This window comes from Rhipicephalus microplus, unplaced genomic scaffold, assembly GCF_043290135.1.
Source record: "Rhipicephalus microplus isolate Deutch F79 unplaced genomic scaffold, USDA_Rmic scaffold_14, whole genome shotgun sequence".
Taxonomy (NCBI): domain Eukaryota; kingdom Metazoa; phylum Arthropoda; class Arachnida; order Ixodida; family Ixodidae; genus Rhipicephalus; species Rhipicephalus microplus.
In genome coordinates, this window is record NW_027464587.1 from 35,303,627 (window position 1) to 35,325,181 (window position 21,555).

Consider the following 21,555-nt stretch of genomic DNA (forward strand, 5'->3'; position numbering starts at 1 on the left):
CGTGGACCAGACGGGCTCGACTACGAACTGCGCCACAGTACGTACAATGAACCCCCAGATGGCCGAACAAGTGGTCGTCGCACTCGCTCTGATAAATGGTTGGTGCGAAGAGGTGTACAACAACTCCAAATTCGCAGTCAGAGCCTTTCAAAAGGGCCGCATATCAACACAGGCAGCCAGAATCTTGAACAGCTTCACAAGCGGTACGGTTGTTTCTTACATCATATATTGGTTCCCCGCGCATGTCGGCTCCGTAAACGGCGTTGCACTGAACCCGAACGAGTCGGCCCAGGCAGCAGCGCGTGCGCTCACTGACCGCGCTGCTCTCGACCTGGGTGACGGCTCCAGTGCCGACGATGTGAGACATAAAAACACACCTACTACGCACAACGAGATTAGCAAGTATTACTACATGGCGAGGCGGTCGCTGCCAAAGCCACATTCAAGCCTCAATAGAGCAGAGGCCGTGTCATTGCGCTTACTTCAAACCCGTTCGTACACGTCGTTAGCATATCTAAATATAATTTATCCTCACAAATTCCCGATGCCGCCTGCGCCGCCTGCGGGCAGACCACTACATTAGCACACATGCTCTGGGAGTGCGGGTCGCTTGAACCGGCTTATAGTAAGCCCGAGTGGGATGCGCTTCTGCAACCCCCAGAACTTCGGGACCGAATCCTGGCCACCAAGTATGCCCGCGACAGGGCCGTCAGGCTAGTGTGGTGATCCCACCGATGCCAACCGTTGTCGTGATCGCACCGCTGATCACCAGTTGTTGTGATCCCGGGGTGCTGTGGTAGCGTGGTGTAGCTTCGGGTTGAGGAAACGACCGCTTACAAGATGGGGATACGAAAAACAAACAAGGTTTATGGCACTATTTACAAATATTTACAGCATGAGGTTAAGAGTTCACAAACCACGAGCGTGGTGGTTAAACCTTTTCTTGGTTCAGAGCGTTCACAAACTACGAACGTGGTGGTTGAACCTTTAGTTGGTTCAGAGCGTTCACAAACTACGAACGTGGTGGTTGAAACTTTAGTTGGTTCAGAGCGACGTCCTGCACTCTGCGGCGCCGTTATAAGCCCTGTCGGGCTCCTCCTTCTTCAGGGGAACACCAATCACACACACACACAACAGGTGAGGGGTACGAGCATGCACGGCGCACGTGAACAGCCAATTTCGAGTCAAGATCACTGCACTTAAAGGTGGCGCCAGAGAGGCTCTTGCTCGTCGTGTATGTCGCTGGTCGAGGGGTTCCAAGCTTCGGACAGCAGACATCAAACGGTCCGCCAATCTGTCCGCTCAATTAGCAGGGCACTTTGTGGCGGCGGTCGCCGTTTCTTCAAAGGAATACGCTGTCTTTGTTGTCCCCTCTGGAACGGCTTACAGCTTTGTGGCGACATGACGTCTCATCCGCCGGCTAGCAGGACAATACCTGGCGGGCATATGCATTCGGCGAGACGGCTACTTGTTTGAGGATTAAAAGAGCACCGCTTCCCCGTCAGCTCTCGACGCTGGTTCCAAGAAAACCTGGGTTCCAGGCGTGGGAACGCGGCCCGGCTACGCTTTTCAGCGACAGCATGGCGCCTACCGATGGCGGTCATAACACTAGACCTTCCGGTCCCCACGTTGGAGTAGCCGAGTGACGCGTGGCAACCTCGGTGTCTGCACTGGACCATAATAAAGTTGTTCTCACTCACTCACTCACTCACTCACTCACTCACATGACCTCTTGGCCGTATGCCGGAGAGGGTAGGAAAGAGATTTGGCTTGCGAAGGCTACGCGGAGCAGCGGCAAGGGTTTCGAGCTCGCCTCCTCCCATCCTCGTTTCATGCCGCTTTAAAAACGCAGTTTTCTCAGCTTGTAATCAACCGATTCAAAAAACCTTTGTTGGAAAATGTGCCTCATCGGACGCCCAAGAACTTCCCTGGTCTTACAAAAATTTGGTATCGGCCCTGGTGAGTGGCCCTTTAAAACCTTCCGCAAGCAAGTGGTAAATAGCGCTGGGGAGATCGTATCCCCTTATCTTACACTATTAAGGTAGGTGGGCAGATGAGATCAGAAAGTGTGCGGGTATAAAGTGGTAGAAGCAAGCACACGACCGAGTTTACATGCGGAACATGGGAGAGGCCTTTTCCTGCAGTGGGTGTTGTCAGGCTGATAATGATGATCGATAATCTGAACGTGGTCGATTGTTGAGTAGCCTGTACAAAATCGTGCTTGATCTTTTGGTTGACTGATATTTAGCGTTGTTTTAATTTTGTTAGCAATTATGTTTGTGAATAGCTTGTGTACGACAAAGAGCAAGCTGATCGACCTGTAATTCTTCAAGTCCTGCTCCCCTTCCTTATAAATTAAGTTGATGTGTGCATTCGTCCAAAATTCAGGTATTCTACCCGACAGAAGACACTTCGTAAACAGGGTGGCCAGTTTTTCTTACATAATTTACCCTCCGCGTTTCAGCAGATTATATGTTGCCTAATCCTTACCAGCGGCTTTGTCTCTTTGCATTCGCTTCAAGGCTTTCCTGACTTCATGTGTCATTATTGGGCACATTATAATTTAGGCCCAACAGAAAATGATGCCAGAAGTATGACGGACGTGATTAGCAGTAATTGTAAGGTACATGTGAAGAACGAAAACTGGGTGAGAAGATAACTTGCCACTGAGAAAATCTGACCCTGCGACCTTTGAATAACGCGTCCGATGACGTTACCCGAGAGCATTGGACACGTTATTCGAAGTTGGCAAGTTATCCTTTCATTCACTTTTCTTTGCTTAATATTTACAATGACTTCTAATAACGTCCCCTATCCTTCTCTTGGCATATTTGTCTGTTAGTACACATTATCTTGCTTTCCCGTATCTGTTTCCCGTGCGGATGTTTCTTTCATGCAGAAAATAGCCAGCACAAATTACCAAAAGAAGATGACAGAGAGAAAAATAATTTATATTATGTACTATATCTCAGTATTTTGTATTTAGTCAGTACGATATACAATATTTCCATTTATGAGGTAATGAAAACTTGAATTCGAAGTGGTTTATTGTTTTTTGAGGCCGCACTAGATGCGCGCAATAGGCTCTTTAGAACTAACCAATATCACCTAGCACAAGAATAGTTTCACTGATGCAAGAAGAGTACAACACTCGGCACTAAATTAGCGCTACGTGGCACGAAATGTGCTGCCAACATTTACTGCCATTCGCGAACTTAACTTCGCCCGCAGGTCTTCCGTAAGTCATTTAATAAATACGGTGTATCATCTTTTTAAAATTCTTGTTCGTGAGACCATTGTACCTTTTGCATTTGCCCACTATGATTCATCTTGTTTTTTCATTATATTTACTACGATACACTTGAAAAATTAAAATAATGTCCACTATATCTTCCTTGCTGTTGCCGCAGGCTGGCTTGCTTGGGCTCTGTCTAAGAAAAAAAAGAACAGCGCTTTCATCAATTTACTTCAGGGTGCAGTAAGATTGTTCTGCTCTAAACATGCAGCGGTGCCGTTCAGCTGGCGATGCAGATGAGTGTGGATGCGCACAAGTCCACCTCTGGAGTTCGCATGGTAGCCACCATGTCATCTTCCTGGTCTGTGGATGGCTCCTTGCAGATGCAACAGGGCCAGGCCCTCAAGGCCAAGCTCAACATGCCGGAGAAAAAAATGGAACTTATTGACGTCAAGTGAGTCAATTTGTGACACCGAAAGCCACGCACAAGAGCCCTCTACTTCGAAACATAAAACGTGGGAAAATAATGAGCAAAAAGTATATTGGATTGTTATTGCCATTTTTTTTTCAGTGTAACGCTCACTGTACGCCTGTAGAGGTGGCCTTGAGTATTTCGTTCGCTATGTATATACATTAGAGACATTATTATTAAGTTAGGCAAACGAAAACAAAAGCTAGCAAGATTTTGTGGTAGAGCGTTTGTTTTCCACACGGAGGCCTTGGCTTTCATTCTAACAGAATATATTTTATTGGCAGATATTGGTGTGTCGTGCGGTGTACGAGCCACCCCCACACCAAAACGGCTCCCGCACCGCACGAAAGTGATTTCATGCACTTTTCCGGTTAGGCACATTGTTTAAATCGTTTGAATATGACATGTCTTCATCGAATCTGCACACGTGAGTGTGCCTCCCCATCGCGATTCCCGTCAGCCGGATTTGCGCTACTGATGGCCCTCCCTACAGGCCCTTTGATGTTGGATGTTTGCGGAATGATTACTCTCGCAGAATTGGCTACAGATGGGCGATACGTAGTTTTGGAAATTATAGCACTCCCTCGGCGAGACGCAAAAGGACACACAAAGTTCAAATGTACCTAGCTACATTGGTTTCTCCAGCGCGTGCGTGAGGAATGCTGATTTTCACGCATCATCGAAGTTTTGATCACAGGAAGGCGCTCTGCAACAGACATGGTTTCAAAACTCAGTCACACGAGCACCTGGATTTCATGAATGGCTCGTCAGTATCGTGATGAAAAGAAGCGTGTACAGTGTAAATTTAGGTTAAGTCGAACTTTAACATGTCTTGAGTATTGCTGGACAAATCTGTGCTTTAGACTGTCGTCAGTGTAGCGCTTGAATTCTGCTCCGACTGTCGCTATTTGCGTCTTTTTTGATGTACAGTCACAATCTTTTTGAGAGTGAACACAGGAGCGCGTGGCTTGTGGCACTACTAGCACCATTTGGTGACACGTCAAGGTATCTGCGCGCATGCGTGGGGAGGCTAGCTTCCCTTCGTGCGCATCAGGTCACCGCTGTGCTAGTGTGTCGTCTGCTAACTAATTTTCGGCATCCTGGATGACCGTAATATTATGGCTGCTAAAGCTTAGATGATTTGAGTTCAATCGTCGCATTTGTTTAAACCTGCCATGTCACTTGGTTTTCGTCTTTTTCCTGCGTTCTTGTAGTCGTACAACGAAAAGGCAAAGGAACGCAATCACCCAAACGGTTGATTGTTGCACATTCCACGAAAGATGAATTAGTTTAAGGAAGTTGTATCAGTTGTCTGGAATAGCTTACTCGAAGTTACATTGGTATTTTTTAATGTTCCCCTTTGAAAAATAAGAGCACTGCTGCCATTCTGAAAGGTTGTGAGGAGTACAGTGCCGGCACAAAGTGACGATGCGCTCGAAGATTCTGCCACTCTTGAAGAACCTTCGATTTCTCTGCAGCCGCTGTGTTAACAGAGAACCGCATCATAGCCTATTTTATATATATACTGCCACATGTTTTCACAAATGCTCAAGCTTGCCAAAAGACCACTGTGACCTGGCGATTTTTCGTGTGCTCGTTCATTATAAGTTGTGCAGTGCGCCCTGGCGCCAGGCCATGCTGGAGCACAAAATGTGTGTCGGGGAAAGCGCCCAACGACAAATCATTGATGATCTTGAAGAAACGTTTATTTGAGAGTTAGGTGGAGGATAACTAGAAGTTTAAGATTCTTGTCACGTTCAAGCACCCGATTTTCCTACAGCCGTGCGTGTGCAGCACAGACCACAGGCGCTATAGCTCGCCGGACGCAATGCACGCGATGATATCATTTTCGCAGCCCGGCCGCATTGCGCATGAGCGATTCTTCTGGGGGCTGCCGCTCAACAGCGCTCGGAGCTCAGAAAGCCACGCGCTCCCGTGTTCACTCTCTAAGAGATTGTGACTGTACCGTGCGAAATCGACGAAGATGGAAGGGACATAGACGAGCACTCGTCTGTGTCTCTTCTGTTTACCGTCTTTGTCGATCTCGCGCTGTACCCTAAAAAAGTCACGGTTTCGCCGCAAGGGCAAAGCAGCGAATGCAATAGCTACAAGTTAGAGTGTAACGCAGATTGAAACGTGCAGTGCGCTGCTCACACACTAATGACACAAAAAAAAAAACAGCACATGCAGGACGAGAGCCAACTAACAACTTTTACAGCTTGACACTTAACACACTGTTTCAACAAAAATGACACGCGAAACTCTTTCACAGGTACAGATACCAGTGAGAACTAAGAAGCGTTCCAGGTGATTGTTACTTCGCTGCGTTTAAAAAGCGATCTTTATCATAAACGGGGCCTGTTCAGCGAGCAAAGTTTTGCGCCCGGCAACTAAACGCAATTGTTCTGGTCAAAGCTAAAGGCGCACGATTCTCCCACACCACAGGATAAGTGCGCGGATAAGGCCCGTTCCCTCCGCGGAGCAAAGCACGCGTGGGAGACGAGTGCGCATCGGCGCATCGCAATAAACTGGGCGCCGGCCTTTGCACTGAGCGCACTCATCACGCCATCTCACTGGTAATGCTGCAAACACGCTATTTCCTCCATGCCAGATAATTGATTGATATGTGGGGTTTAACGTCCCAAAACCACCATTTGATTATGAGAGACGCCGTAGTGGAGGGCTCCGGAAATTTCGACCACCTGGGGTTCTTTAACGTGCACCCAAATTTGAGCACACGGGCCTACAACATTTCCGCCTCCATCGGAAATGCAGCCGCCGCAGCCGGGATTTGAACCCGCGACCTGCGGGTCAGCAGCCGAGTACCTTAGCCACTAGACCACCGCGGCGGGGCTCCATGCCAGATATGAGTAGCTTGACGTTTCCGCGTTGAAAGTTGTGCTCCTTCATGGCTCAGTGCCTAACGTCTCACGCTCACGAACGAAAGGTCGAACGTTCAATTCCGCGCGCCGGATTCTTTTATTGCCACAGCAATTATATGGACACTCTCGGCTGTATTACGCCGCCGGCGTCGGTGTCATGCCCCGTATATGTATACATGTATAGATATGTATAGATATGTATATATATATATATATATATATATATATATATATATATATGAAAACGCTAGGCTGAAATGAAATCCAGAAAAAAAAAACCGGCGCACTGAATTGAACGTGAAACCTCCGCGTCGTGAATGCGAGGCGTTATCCACTGAGCTACCGAGGGGGGCCTCCTTCAACGTTCAAACGGCAAGCTATTTATATCTACCATATACCGCTGTTGGCGGGTTTCTCGGGGGAGCCAGCTATCGTCTTTTCAGCATTATCAACAAGTTGGCGCAACTACCGCGCCACAGCTCTGATCTTTCACGTGTAATTTGTCTCGCGGGGAGGAGGGTAGTGAACGATCTCTCGCGCGCCCTTATCTCCCGGTGGGAAGGATCATACGTCTTGGTGGATGTTGGACTTGCATTGAAATGATTCTGTTGTAGTTACGAGGCGCACAAAGCTCATTGCAATCGTTGCACAGCCTCCGTTTGTGAAAAGGGCGCGCTTTTCAGACACAGCGAAGTAACAACTGACACGCTTATTCGCGTTCATCTTTACCTGTGAATACGTTTTATGCGTCATTTGTGCGTTAAAAACGTGGGGCACGTTTCGATCTGCTTGCCATTCTGCGTGGGACTTTCCAATTTGTTGCTGTCGCGTTCATTATATATATATGTATATATATATATATATATATATATATATATATATATATATATATATATATATATATATATATATATAGACACGGTGAGTGACGGCGACGCCGGCGGCAAAATCCAGCCGAAAGTGTCCATATATTATCTGTTGCAATAAAAGGCTGCCGTAGCAACTAGCCCAACTTTTCATACTTTCGCTAATTGCATGTGTTCCGAGTGCAGAGCCCGAGTGCAGTGCCCGACTGCAAGTTGCAAGTGATAACTATAACAACTACTTGTAGACAAATTTTCTGCCATCACTTTTATAGCAGCTACCAGTCCCTGCTTTTTTGACACTTGTAGCCACGCCAAATATGCAACATGAATTATTGGTATGTCGCTCAGCGTACCATCACCGCCTCGCGATGTAATCGGTAGACGAGGTGTCTTCAAAATATTGACGTGCCACCATGGTGCTCTCGGCTATCAGTACTTATAAATTGGTGCTCAATGGTAAGTGCCGACATCGTTAGCGCACCTAACTACAAAAGAGTGCCGAAAAGTTTTTCTGCCTTGCTGAATAACACGGGCTAGGACAGCACAACACTATTTATTTGTGAAAGGATGATGTCGGCCGATACATATTCACACTTTACGAAAAAGCCTGCAATGCAGGGTCATTTGACTTAAAAAATCACAGACTTCGTGGCAAGACTTCGCAGCGGCACTGGGATTCTTGTGCGTCCGAACACACACACAAACTGTGCGAAAACACTTTATTTCATCGTTGACATTGCCCATCGCGACAAGCAAAATGAGGTACTCGACAGCAAGGACACTCTCACCTTCGACAACATTATGTTTTGACATTACAATCCAGAAAATTAAGTACTTCCAATAGCAATATTCTTTGTATTATAGTGAGATCTTTCTTGCCTCATGTCAACTATGTCGTAGCTACCATATTTTTCACTGCTGTCACTTTTCGCAGCGCTCCCTGGGTTTGAAATGCTTGCGATATATTCCTAATTATAAATGTACGGTATTGAACTTGCCAAACAATGTTTGTTTAATATATTTGTAGGTTTAGCACATTATAAAGTAATAATCTGTTCATTTCAGTGATGCTAGGATTATTTCATGAAGGTGACATCACTTTCGTGTGATGCAAGAGCCAGTTCTCTGTGGGATCGTCTCGAGCACTGCGCGTCGCAGGAGCCGGCCTCAGACAGAACTGGCTATTGCACTACGCGGAAGTGACGTCACGCTCACAAAATAAGATTAACACCATTCAAATGAGCAGTTTATTACATTTAATACACTATTTTTTATTTTCTTGCATCTATCTCGAATCTTTGCTTGCGGACAACGCTGATTTTTCTCTCACAACGAATGACACCAAACGTAGGCTTGCGCAGGGCTCCCCTTCAGGTGGGGTGCGAAGGTTTATCACTCTTCTCGTTATGCCAACGTATCGGCTCGCCTTGCGCCACCTCCCGTTTTAAGTGACTAGACTGGGCGCATGCCTATGAAGTCAACGTCAGCTTTTTTTTTTTTTTTGCGAAACGAGCTCGTGAACGTTATCACGTTAAAATTGTTCTTGATTGGAAAGTTAGGCCGATGATATGAAACCTCTGAAGCACATAATAGTCAGTACGTGCATACTTGATGTTTAACAAAGCCCAACTGCAATATATGATTTTAGGTGTGCGCTTTGTATGCCGGTTCTCTTGTGTTAGCTGGAATTTGAAAGTACAAATTATTATCAAGTAGACAAGGGTATCTTCACGATTTTTTCACTCCAATATTTGCATTTTTACTTGTATTTAAAATCATGTACATCAGTACATGCACGCCGAGCACAAGTAGAAGAGTTATGCCAGAAAAGCTCCTGCTCCTTTTTTTTTATGAAAAAGACGCCACATACATCACAATGATTCTTTCAGGAGCAAGATATTCTTGGTGAACGGTGCCTCAGAGCTGGAGCACCGAAACGAACCGCATAGCAAGCTGGAGACAGAGGCGTGCACGGGAGCCACCCTAGAGCGCACGTTGGGTCTCCGGCTGTGTGGACGTGCTGAATTCCCGGTGTCGAGGCAGACGTACCGCTCTCCCATGTACCCGTTCAGCGGCAACGCTGAGCTCAGCGTGAACCTCATCAAGGCTGACCCGACTCTAACGGCTTACGAATTCGAGGCCAGTTGGACGAACACCAAGGTCAGTGAATCAAGCACCTAACTGGGAAAACTGGAGACTTGATACGCACTCCCTCATCAGGAAAAAGCTCCGTGAATATAATATTGAGCAACAAGCAACCAAAAAAAAACATGGTCGATAAGAATCGGTTAAGACGAAAGTAAACTGCGTCCTAACACAAGTAGTTGAATATATATCTACGGTGCAATAACATACGAAAGCTTCTACAATGTCTGCTGGTTAGGCTTGTGCGAATAGTGAATTTCAGGTTCGAAGCGAATTTGAAGAGAATGGTAATATTGGTCAAATAATTTTGAATGGAAGTTGAACAGTATATAGTATGGCATGTTAATGAATGGGCATAGTTATTATGAACTAACTAACCTGCATAGTATATTTATTTGAATATAAGGCCTCTATGAAAAGGCTTTTTTTTGTTCAAACGAAGTCCGGACAACATTAAGTATATAGTTGCAGGATATGACTTTCAGTATGATGCGAGTGAAAACTTTAAAATACGTAACATTTGAAAATTTTTATTGGAGCATACAAGCCGTCATAAGCTTTTAAACCTAAAAATTGAAGAATCAATTTGAAGGTAATATGTTCATTTAAATAAGCCCTGCAACACATTAGGCAGCCATGGAATTGATTCACTAAAGAAGCCTATTGTCTCATGAATTCACCACCATAGAAATTTAGATAATCCATTCAGTACAAGCGGAGTTGCATAGATTGTCGCACGCTGCGATTGCATTATCTCTTCTGGTCCCAACGAAAGCGCTGGAGGCTGAGCATGGAGGGATGCCATGGGAAAATAAAATACGTCACACGCACCTCATGACCTTTGAGCTATCTCTTTCTTGCTCTCTCCTATTTTGTTTTTGTTTTTTTTCTTTTTGAGTACGCCGCTTTTCACGCGGGTATTGTGCACGTATACCTGTAAAAGTGGTGGTCTGTCTTCCTCGATGGCCCCGGTAACGACCGAGCGCGCCATGCTCAAATCAGGCAACGGCTGATACAACAGCTGTGTCGATTGATTTTTGGGCTTGTGGCATTATTTGCCCAGATCAGTGCGCGATTTCTAACTAACTTTGAGAATTCATTGAGGATTGCAGGCAACGTGCTGCGCTACAATATTTGGCTCGCGTGTTCTCGGTGGCTTCGACCACCGAACGGCAGCGTTTTCTGACCATGCTGAAAAAGCGTTGCAGAGCCCCTTTAAACTTGAAGTAGGGCTTCGCGACAGAGCGGCTCTTTCTTGGACAGATATCTTTACAAGTTTGCACGACTACACAACAGTAAAACCATCTTTACAGATGGTTACATGAGAACTGATATATATTTATGCGTTCATTGGGAATACTTCAACATTTTCAATATTTTAAAGTGAACTAGAAGTGAGTTCGAATACCTAACTATTTGTTCGAAAATTCGAAGCATTTAAATATTCGCATAAGCCTACTACTGGTGTTTGGCAGCTAGAGCACCATTTAACGCGGATTTTTTATTTGAACATACTGCAGGCTTTTCACGGCCCATGCAGGAGTGGAGACAAGAAAATGCATACTAAGCATAGAAAATATACATAATGGAATAACTAGAAAGATAGAATGTCAAACAGCCCATAATTCAAATTGGACCCACTGTACTGTGTTCTGAAATGATTGAATGGTGTTACAGCACACAATATTGTTATCTGGTCTATTCCAACGGTGGATAGCTGACGGAAGTTTGTGAGCGTTATTATGAATGAAAGGTTGGTGGATAGTTTTGGAATGGTTCAGTCGCAATGAGTGTTTGGGCGCATCTAGCAGGTAAGGAGACCGTGATATGCGGAATTGACGATGATATAATTGGTAAAGAAATTTCTGTCGCGAGATAATTCTGCGTTGCGAAAGAGGTTTTAAGTTTGACTTTGCGAGCAAGCCTGCAGAACTGGATTGCCTTGAGAAGTCTGAAGATAAAAATCCAACAGCCAATTCTCGTATTCTTTCTGTTTTATTAATGAGGTGCTTTCTATGTAAACTCCAGATTGAGTTTTGGTTGTGTTTAATTTCATGCCCCAAGTATCGCCCCAGGAGTAGGTCATTCGCAATGAATTGTTCAGGTTAACTTGATCGTTTGAATTCTGTATGACTGTGCACACGACACAGTCGTTTGCAAATAGTCGCATTTGAACACGATTATTAACAAAAAACTTAATGTCGTCAACAAACATTAAAAAAAAGGGGGGGCAAGTACCAGTCCCTGAGGTACTCCAGAGTAACCATCAAGTGGTTGCGATACACGGTTGTCGATTGTTAGTCTCTCTTTTCGTTTTGTTAAAAGAACTGTTAATCCACGCTACTATTTTATCATCAATACCAAAGGCCGATACTATTGTTATTAAATCCTTGTGTGATACAACATCAAACGCTTTAGAAAAGTGTAAAAAAACGGCATCTAATTCACTGCTCTTGCTAATTGCATTGACTATGTCGTGAGTCAATTCAGCTAATTGGGTTGTAGTTTAGAAACCTGATCTGAAGCCATGTTGATATTTGTAAAGAAGCTCATTTTTTTCAAAGTGAGTTATTATGGCCTTGAAAATTATATCTTCGAATATTTTGCAGCACAGGCTCGTAAGCGACACTGGGCGGTTGTTGCTTATTTTTAGCTTTGAGCCTTATTTGTGTATAGAGACTACGGTAGCGTTGCACCAGTCATCCGGTAATTCCGAAGTGCGTAGAGATAACGTGTATACTTTAAAGAGATAGTTAGATGTCCATTGCGCGTATTGGCATGAAAATTTGTTGGTATTTTTATCGGGACCAGTGGATTTTTTTTAATCAAGCTTGAGCAGAAGAGCAAGTATGCCTTCTTCATGTCAATTTTTTCAGTGTTCCTTCCGACACTAAAAAAAACTATTTTGCTGGTAACCTAATACAGTGATCACCTGGTGTACGTAAACAGAGAAACGTGTTGACATTATATGTACAGATGTACTATTTTCGTAGAGCTGATAGTATAAACATATACCTTAAATAATAAATATTGACGAAAACTTACGCTGTATTCATGAATGACCTAAGCAAAAGCAATGATGATAAAGAATTTTCGTGCTCGCCATAATTATGCTCACTGTCAAGTTTGTTCTTCTTTACTCCACATTTAGTGTTACTTTTCACAGCAAAACGTAGCATTTGAAGCTAGAATTAAGAAACAAAGGCAAACCAATACAACTGTGAAAGGTGAAAATACGGATAAAAATGCACCATCTACAGCGGTGATTCGAAGTCGAGCCTTTCGAGCGGAGAGCGGGCATACTGTACCCCTGATCCCCTTCGACGGTGCCGTGCGCAACTCCTAATAGCACGACGCATTGCAGACTACCGACCGCAGCGTATCGAGTGAACTGACCCTGTTTGGGCTTCACTTTTCGGGCATTGGTGCTGCGGCCGTTCCGGCCACTCCCCAGTTCTGGCACACTCTATACCGCCACCGAGCGCACCATACGCTCTCCCCACTCTGCCGCCTTCGTGAAAACCAGAAGCACAACCAGGGTAACTATTCTCGCACTGTCCGATCCGTGGACATGTTCAGTTCACCAAAACGTGTTCAGTTACGCAAAAAAAAAAACGGTTAGTAGTGACGTCATGGCGCGCTTGACCACGTCGGCGCACCTAACTCCCCAGAACATTCCGAGCGTAAAAAGAAACAAAGTGGACAAACTGGAGATCAACAGCGCTCTTGAACAAACTTTACATGTCGGCGCGTGCGTATGAACATGTTCAGATGTTTGAAGAGCGATGCAGGAAATGCGTACAGACTTTTAAGGGGCATCAGGCGGGCGGCCGCGTTATATCTAATTCAAGGGTTAACTTGATTATAGTCTATGCGCAGCCTCGAAGATGTGCGTCTAAAGGCGGATATCTGGGGGCAGCATTCGTCACGGTGAAAGGTTCATTTGTCTGTCTCATTTGTGCCGAGAGTTGTGAAAGCTGCGTGGCATCAGAATGACGATGCGCAAGAAAGACCGGAAACAGGCAGCGCTTTCCAGTCAATGAGAGGAAGCCGAATTGGACAGGCCCATGAACTGGGCACCGCGAGAATAGCTCCCCAAGCGCGTAGTGTTTGGCTTTCCGTTTCTAAAGAGCTCCGCTCATCGGTTGCTTTTGTACACATAAGAACTGGTTGTTTTTGTTTTTTTTTCTCGCTCGTATACTCTCCTCTTTCCTTCTCATCTTTCTGGCTACAATGCTCCTTTTGCTCATCGTCTTATCTCTCTCGAGCAGGACCTCGTGGGTGCAGTGGTCAGCATGAACACTCCGGGAACAAAGACGGATCGCGAGATCACGGCATCGCTGCAGCACAGCCTGCGGGACGGAAGTGTCGCACTCAAGATGAAGACGCCGTCAAAGAAACTCTCTATTGAAGGTCAGACAAGGACGTCGGTGCGCTTTTGTGACTAAGGGGCAATACATCATTTCGCGACCAAACATGAAATCGCTTTTTTGACCTTCCCCTAGCAATGTCTGCCTTCATGATGAATTTACAGTCTTGAAATTGGTGCATTCACACTTACATCAATACGGGAACTTAAGCGGGGAATCTGCGGGATTATCGATATCGAAATCCTCTTCTCGATATTTTTTAGTCAGGCATAGCCCCTCCCCCCTTTTGGCATGCGTACTATATGCACACCTCATCAATATATGAAAATAACTTAAATATTGTTTGAGCGCAGGCTCTTTATTTTCTCTCTTTTTTTGTCGTGGCATAAAACAACCATAAAAAAATATATGTGGCCAAGCCACTGCCACACCAAATTACCACGAAAGTGACAGAACACAGGGAAGTGCAATACGCACACACTTCCATGCTACAAATATGTTCAGATTTAGCGTTACCAAGCCAAAAAGGGGAGGTGATGATGCCTTCGGGTCCCTATTGATGCAGCGGTATCACGTCATGGCACTGTCACCATCTAAAAAAAACAATCACGTGAACTCTGCCCTTTCGTCTAATGCATTTTTTTTTGCCTGCGTCACTGCCATGAGAGTCACTCTCCTGTGCCGCGTAGTGGAACACGTACGGCATCTATCGTGCGGTTATGAAGCCGTTACAGGAATGGGGCTGATTTGCACATCGTGGCTCTCACACATCAGTGATTGAAAGGGGCTCGATGACGTAAATTTGAGTCGCATGCGGTATGGTCGAATCATACGCACTAAGAGTGTAAGGATTATCACAGCATCGGCCCCATTGAAATATACCTATAGGAGAAGATATCTTAATTGACTTGGTTCTTTTTTTTTCTGCCGGCTCTCTTATCCACGATTATGGTGTGCTTGCTGGACTAGATGGTACTGCATCTTAGCAACGTGACAGCACACACAGGTTTACATTCGTCGCTTCACATGGCACTAGACATAAAAAAAGTGATAACATGACGCTGCATTTTTGTTGGTGCTTTTTCTTTCACTCCTCTTTCTTGTTTTTTTTTTCATCGGATAAAAGGCCGTCAATGCTTATCATTGCTCTTGATACAGGGCAGTTTGGGGATACCACTTGTTGTTCCTGAAATGGAGCTTTAAGTCCCCTAGCTTTTTATCTTCGCAGCAGTCAAATTCTGAATGCACCAGAACCCCGTCACAAAACTGAAACGTAAAGGTAACTGCTGGAAGTCATGTTTTGACACGAAGTTTTCGTGGGCGATGTCCGTGGAGTGACTTTACTTCACTCCAGTCCATTACTTTACGCACTTTTCAATAGAACCTTCTTCTTAGTGAACGTTTTAGAGAAGCAGCTTCATTGGCGTCTCTCATAATCATATTGTGGTTTTGGGACGTTAAACTCCACATATCAAAATCAGAAGCAGCTTCATTACAAAGATATTCAACAGCGGAATTACGTAATTGTGGTTCACGTTACAGCTAAATAAGGCAGATTTTTCGTTCCTTATTTCTACAGTTATCAAAAATGTCCTTTTCTTTGGCATACTCTACTTTTCTAGAGCAGAAAAAACACCGACAGAGAAAGAAGGAACACGCGCTAGCTTGTAGAAGTGCTAAATCCGGAACATCGCTTATCAATCTCCATAATCGCGAGCACTTTGCAAATTCATATATCTTTCCGTACATAGGCTATTTACACGAAAGAGAATCGATGGTTTAGAATTATAGTTATGTGCCAGCCTATCAATAATTTCAGCCTCGAATATTTTGCGAGTCAGCTGACCTCTGCTGTTACCGACAAAAGAGCACTCATGAAAAATCGACTTGCGCATGGTACGGACATTGTCACATGCACTATCACTAAACATCGCAACAACGTGAAGGAAATGGGTTCTTGAGTGCTCACTACAGGCATTGCAGCAATTCAAATGACAGCTCAAGAGACGATGTCCGTGTACCATGTGCATGTGCATGCCGACTTTTGATAAGTGCTCAATTGTATATATATATATATATATATATATATATATATATATATATATATATATATATATATATATATATATATATATATATATATATATATATATAAGGCTTATATGCAGAAGAATAACTTCGGTTGCCGCAAGGTTATAAATATGAAAGTAGATGCGCTTTCACATAACAACTGTTTATTGTGCCGACGTTTCGACGGGAACCCCGTCTTTTTCAAGGCATAATACTATTTACACATGTTCCGTGTCTTCTTATAACGTGTTGAGACAGGAGGGGAGGGGTCAAAAGAAAAGAAAAAAAAACACAAAAAAGAGAGAGAGGGGGGGGGAGCGAGAAGAAGAAACAGCGAAACGGGAGGACAAACAATAAATAAAATATAGAAAATCTAGGAGAAGAAGCAAGACTGACACGGCGTAATTAGAAAGGGGCCGCATCTCAACAGAGTAGGGCAGAGGTAGATGAGCATTGTCATCATTGTCAACAATACCTCCCCCGCACCCACTCTTCCCCAAGTGGGCAGGGAGCCACCGTTCTTGTATTTCACCTTTCCGTGTAGTCCGCTGGCGGCTTGTTCCTCTTTGAAGTTTAGGATAAGTTAATGGGGAGGGCTTAAGTGCGTCGAGTGCGTGCTGGTGGCGTCGGGAGGAATGAAAAAGCTGGTGATTGAGGCACCGCCATCGATATTCATTATATGCAATGGCTCCTTGTCAGTGAAAGAACAGGAAATGTGCGTTAATATTAAAGAAGGAAAAAAAAAGAAGTAGAAGAACAGGGGGAGGGGGGGGGACTGTACGACATCCCGGACAGTCACCACACAGTTGCGGCTCACTGGTGGGAAGACATGCGCGCATGCATGAAAAAGTCAACGAAACCGCCTAGCTGTCAGCTCCTTGTCAGTGAAGGAACAGAATGCGCGTTAAAACTTTAAGAAGAAAAAAAAAGAAAAGAAAAAAGGGGGGGGGGGGGGCGGGGGGGACCTACGACATCCGGGACCACTTATCTGTGCGTTCCGGCTGTGCTTGATGAGGCAAATCATTTCTGTGTTGTCAGATGCATAGGCCAACAGCTTTGTTAGCGGGTAATATTATTGTCGTAATGAAACCGGACTGATTAGAGAGAAGCGTTTGCGTCTTTTAGCGGTCGTAACGCTGACAGAGTGCCTGGGTGTTCATTTATTCCGGATTTTATCGTGTTAAATTTGTAGATGAAATAAGATTCCCGTTGTTCCCGTTCTCTGATTGTTCGAAAGTTGTTTTCGAACATATATATATATATATATATATATATATATATATATATATATATATATATATATATATATATATATATATATATATATATATATAATAGGCTCTAACCTACAATAAAACCAAAGAATGTATAGGGGAAGTTTTTAGAACCAATGTAGTGTAAATAAGAAGAAAGAAAAGAGTTTCTTGCTCACAGCAAGTTATTTTTTCACCCACTCTTCTATCTTCTGATTTACACTACATTGGTTCTAATAACTTCCCCTATACATTACTTGGCAATATTGTCTGTTAGATCCTAATTCAAGTGTGTCAAGGCACGGAAAACCACGCCCTTAGGTATACATTTCTTTTCCTTTTATATATATATATATATATATATATATATATATATATATAATAAGATCTAACCTACAATAATAGCAAAGAATGTATAGGGGAAGTTGTTAGAACCAATGTAGTCAAAATAAGAAGAAAGAAAAGTGTTTCTTGCTCACGGCAAGTTATTTTTTTACCCACTCTTCTTTCTTTTGATTTACACTACATTGGTTCTAATAACTTCCCCTATACATTACTTGGCAATATTGTCTGTTAGATCCTAATTCAAGTGTGTCACGACACGGAAAACCACGCCCTTAGGTATACACTTCTTTTCCTTATATATATATATATATATATATATAATGAGATATAACAGACAGTAATGCCAAGGAATGTACAGGGGAAGTTATTAACATTAATGGAATGTAAATAAGAAGAAAGAAAAGTGGATGAAAAAATTACCAACTGTAAGCAGGAATCGAACCTACGACCTTCGAATTACGCGTTCGATGCTCTAACCACTGAGCTATTACAGCGGCACTCCCTCCATCCACTTTTTTGGGTTTATCTGTGAATTTAGAAGTAGGAGCGACAGTCAGCGCCATCTATAAGCCAAACAACGAGTGTGAAAACACTCTTATGCGCATGTTTGGCGTCACGTAGCACGTGAACTTATTATCAGCGGGCAGCTGATTAATTGTCCCTCTTATACAACCTAAACACACCAAGTCTGCCAGTACGAGACCCTCGTTCAATGAAATAAGGGAAAGAAGTGTATACCTAAGGGCTCGTTTTTCCGTGTTTTTAACACAATAATAATGAGATATAACAGACAGTAATTCCAAGGAATGTACAGGGGAAGTTATTAACATTAATGGAATGTAAATAAGAAGAAAGAAAAGTGGATGAAAAAATTACCAACTGTAAGCAGGAATCGAACCTACGACCTTCGAATTACGCGTTCGATGCTCTAACCACTGAGCTATTACAGCGGCACTCCCTCCATCCACTTTTTTGGGTTTATCTGTGAATTTAGAAGTAGGAGCGACAGTCAGCGCCATCTATAAGCCAAACAACGAGTGTGAAAACACTCTTATGCGCATGTTTGGCGTCACGTAGCACGTGAACTTATTATCAGCGGGCAGCTGATTAATTGTCCCTCTTATACAACCTAAACACACCAAGTCTGCCAGTACGAGACCCTCGTTCAATGAAATAAGGGAAAGAAGTGTATACCTAAGGGCTCGTTTTTCCGTGTTTTTAACACAATAATAATGAGATATAACAGACAGTAATGCCAAGGAATGTACAGGGGAAGTTATTAACATTAATGGAATGTAAATAAGAAGAAAGAAAAGTGGATGAAAAAATTACCAACTGTAAGCAGGAATCGAACCTACGACCTTCGAATTACGCGTTCGATGCTCTAACCACTGAGCTATTACAGCGGCACTCCCTCCATCCACTTTTTTGGGTTTATCTGTGAATTTAGAAGTAGGAGCGACAGTCAGCGCCATCTATAAGCCAAACAACGAGTGTGAAAACACTCTTATGCGCATGTTTGGCGTCACGTAGCACGTGAACTTATTATCAGCGGGCAGCTGATTAATTGTCCCTCTTATACAACCTAAACACACCAAGTCTGCCAGTACGAGACCCTCGTTCAATGAAATAAGGGAAAGAAGTGTATACCTAAGGGCTCGTTTTTCCGTGTTTTTAACACAATAATAATGAGATATAACAGACAGTAATGCCAAGGAATGTACAGGGGAAGTTATTAACATTAATGGAATGTAAATAAGAAGAAAGAAAAGTGGATGAAAAAATTACCAACTGTAAGCAGGAATCGAACCTACGACCTTCGAATTACGCGTTCGATGCTCTAACCACTGAGCTATTACAGCGGCACTCCCTCCATCCACTTTTTTGGGTTTATCTGTGAATTTAGAAGTAGGAGCGACAGTCAGCGCCATCTATAAGCCAAACAACGAGTGTGAAAACACTCTTATGCGCATGTTTGGCGTCACGTAGCACGTGAACTTATTATCAGCGGGCAGCTGATTAATTGTCCCTCTTATACAACCTAAACACACCAAGTCTGCCAGTACGAGACCCTCGTTCAATGAAATAAGGGAAAGAAGTGTATACCTAAGGGCTCGTTTTTCCGTGTTTTTAACACAATAATAATGAGATATAACAGACAGTAATGCCAAGGAATGTACAGGGGAAGTTATTAACATTAATGGAATGTAAATAAGAAGAAAGAAAAGTGGATGAAAAAATTACCAACTGTAAGCAGGAATCGAACCTACGACCTTCGAATTACGCGTTCGATGCTCTAACCACTGAGCTATTACAGCGGCACTCCCTCCATCCACTTTTTTGGGTTTATCTGTGAATTTAGAAGTAGGAGCGACAGTCAGCGCCATCTATAAGCCAAACAACGAGTGTGAAAACACTCTTATGCGCATGTTTGGCGTCACGTAGCACGTGAACTTATTATCAGCGGGCAGCTGATTAATTGTCCCTCTTATACAACCTAAACACACCAAGTCTGCCAGTACGAGACCCTCGTTCAATGAAATAAGGGAAAGAAGTGTATACCTAAGGGCTCGTTTTTCCGTGTTTTTAACACAATAATAATGAGATATAACAGACAGTAATGCCAAGGAATGTACAGGGGAAGTTATTAACATTAATGGAATGTAAATAAGAAGAAAGAAAAGTGGATGAAAAAATTACCAACTGTAAGCAGGAATCGAACCTACGACCTTCGAATTACGCGTTCGATGCTCTAACCACTGAGCTATTACAGCGGCACTCCCTCCATCCACTTTTTTGGGTTTATCTGTGAATTTAGAAGTAGGAGCGACAGTCAGCGCCATCTATAAGCCAAACAACGAGTGTGAAAACACTCTTATGCGCATGTTTGGCGTCACGTAGCACGTGAACTTATTATCAGCGGGCAGCTGATTAATTGTCCCTCTTATACAACCTAAACACACCAAGTCTGCCAGTACGAGACCCTCGTTCAATGAAATAAGGGAAAGAAGTGTATACCTAAGGGCTCGTTTTTCCGTGTTTTTAACACAATAATAATGAGATATAACAGACAGTAATGCCAAGGAATGTACAGGGGAAGTTATTAACATTAATGGAATGTAAATAAGAAGAAAGAAAAGTGGATGAAAAAATTACCAACTGTAAGCAGGAATCGAACCTACGACCTTCGAATTACGCGTTCGATGCTCTAACCACTGAGCTATTACAGCGGCACTCCCTCCATCCACTTTTTTGGGTTTATCTGTGAATTTAGAAGTAGGAGCGACAGTCAGCGCCATCTATAAGCCAAACAACGAGTGTGAAAACACTCTTATGCGCATGTTTGGCGTCACGTAGCACGTGAACTTATTATCAGCGGGCAGCTGATTAATTGTCCCTCTTATACAACCTAAACACACCAAGTCTGCCAGTACGAGACCCTCGTTCAATGAAATAAGGGAAAGAAGTGTATACCTAAGGGCTCGTTTTTCCGTGTTTTTAACACAATAATAATGAGATATAACAGACAGTAATGCCAAGGAATGTACAGGGGAAGTTATTAACATTAATGGAATGTAAATAAGAAGAAAGAAAAGTGGATGAAAAAATTACCAACTGTAAGCAGGAATCGAACCTACGACCTTCGAATTACGCGTTCGATGCTCTAACCACTGAGCTATTACAGCGGCACTCCCTCCATCCACTTTTTTGGGTTTATCTGTGAATTTAGAAGTAGGAGCGACAGTCAGCGCCATCTATAAGCCAAACAACGAGTGTGAAAACACTCTTATGCGCATGTTTGGCGTCACGTAGCACGTGAACTTATTATCAGCGGGCAGCTGATTAATTGTCCCTCTTATACAACCTAAACACACCAAGTCTGCCAGTACGAGACCCTCGTTCAATGAAATAAGGGA

General features: G+C 43.6%; 1 protein-coding gene across 1 annotated transcript in view; it reads left to right on the plus strand.

Moving 5' to 3' along the window:
* Positions 1–21,555, plus strand: part of LOC119181110 (uncharacterized) — a 165,457-nt gene that overhangs the window by 79,589 nt on the left and 64,313 nt on the right. The window contains exons 15-17 of the mRNA XM_037432291.2: positions 3,507–3,689; positions 9,345–9,615; positions 13,872–14,013. Of these exons, the coding sequence (XP_037288188.2) occupies positions 3,507–3,689; positions 9,345–9,615; positions 13,872–14,013 (596 nt within the window). The remainder of the gene's footprint in view (positions 1–3,506; positions 3,690–9,344; positions 9,616–13,871; positions 14,014–21,555) is intronic.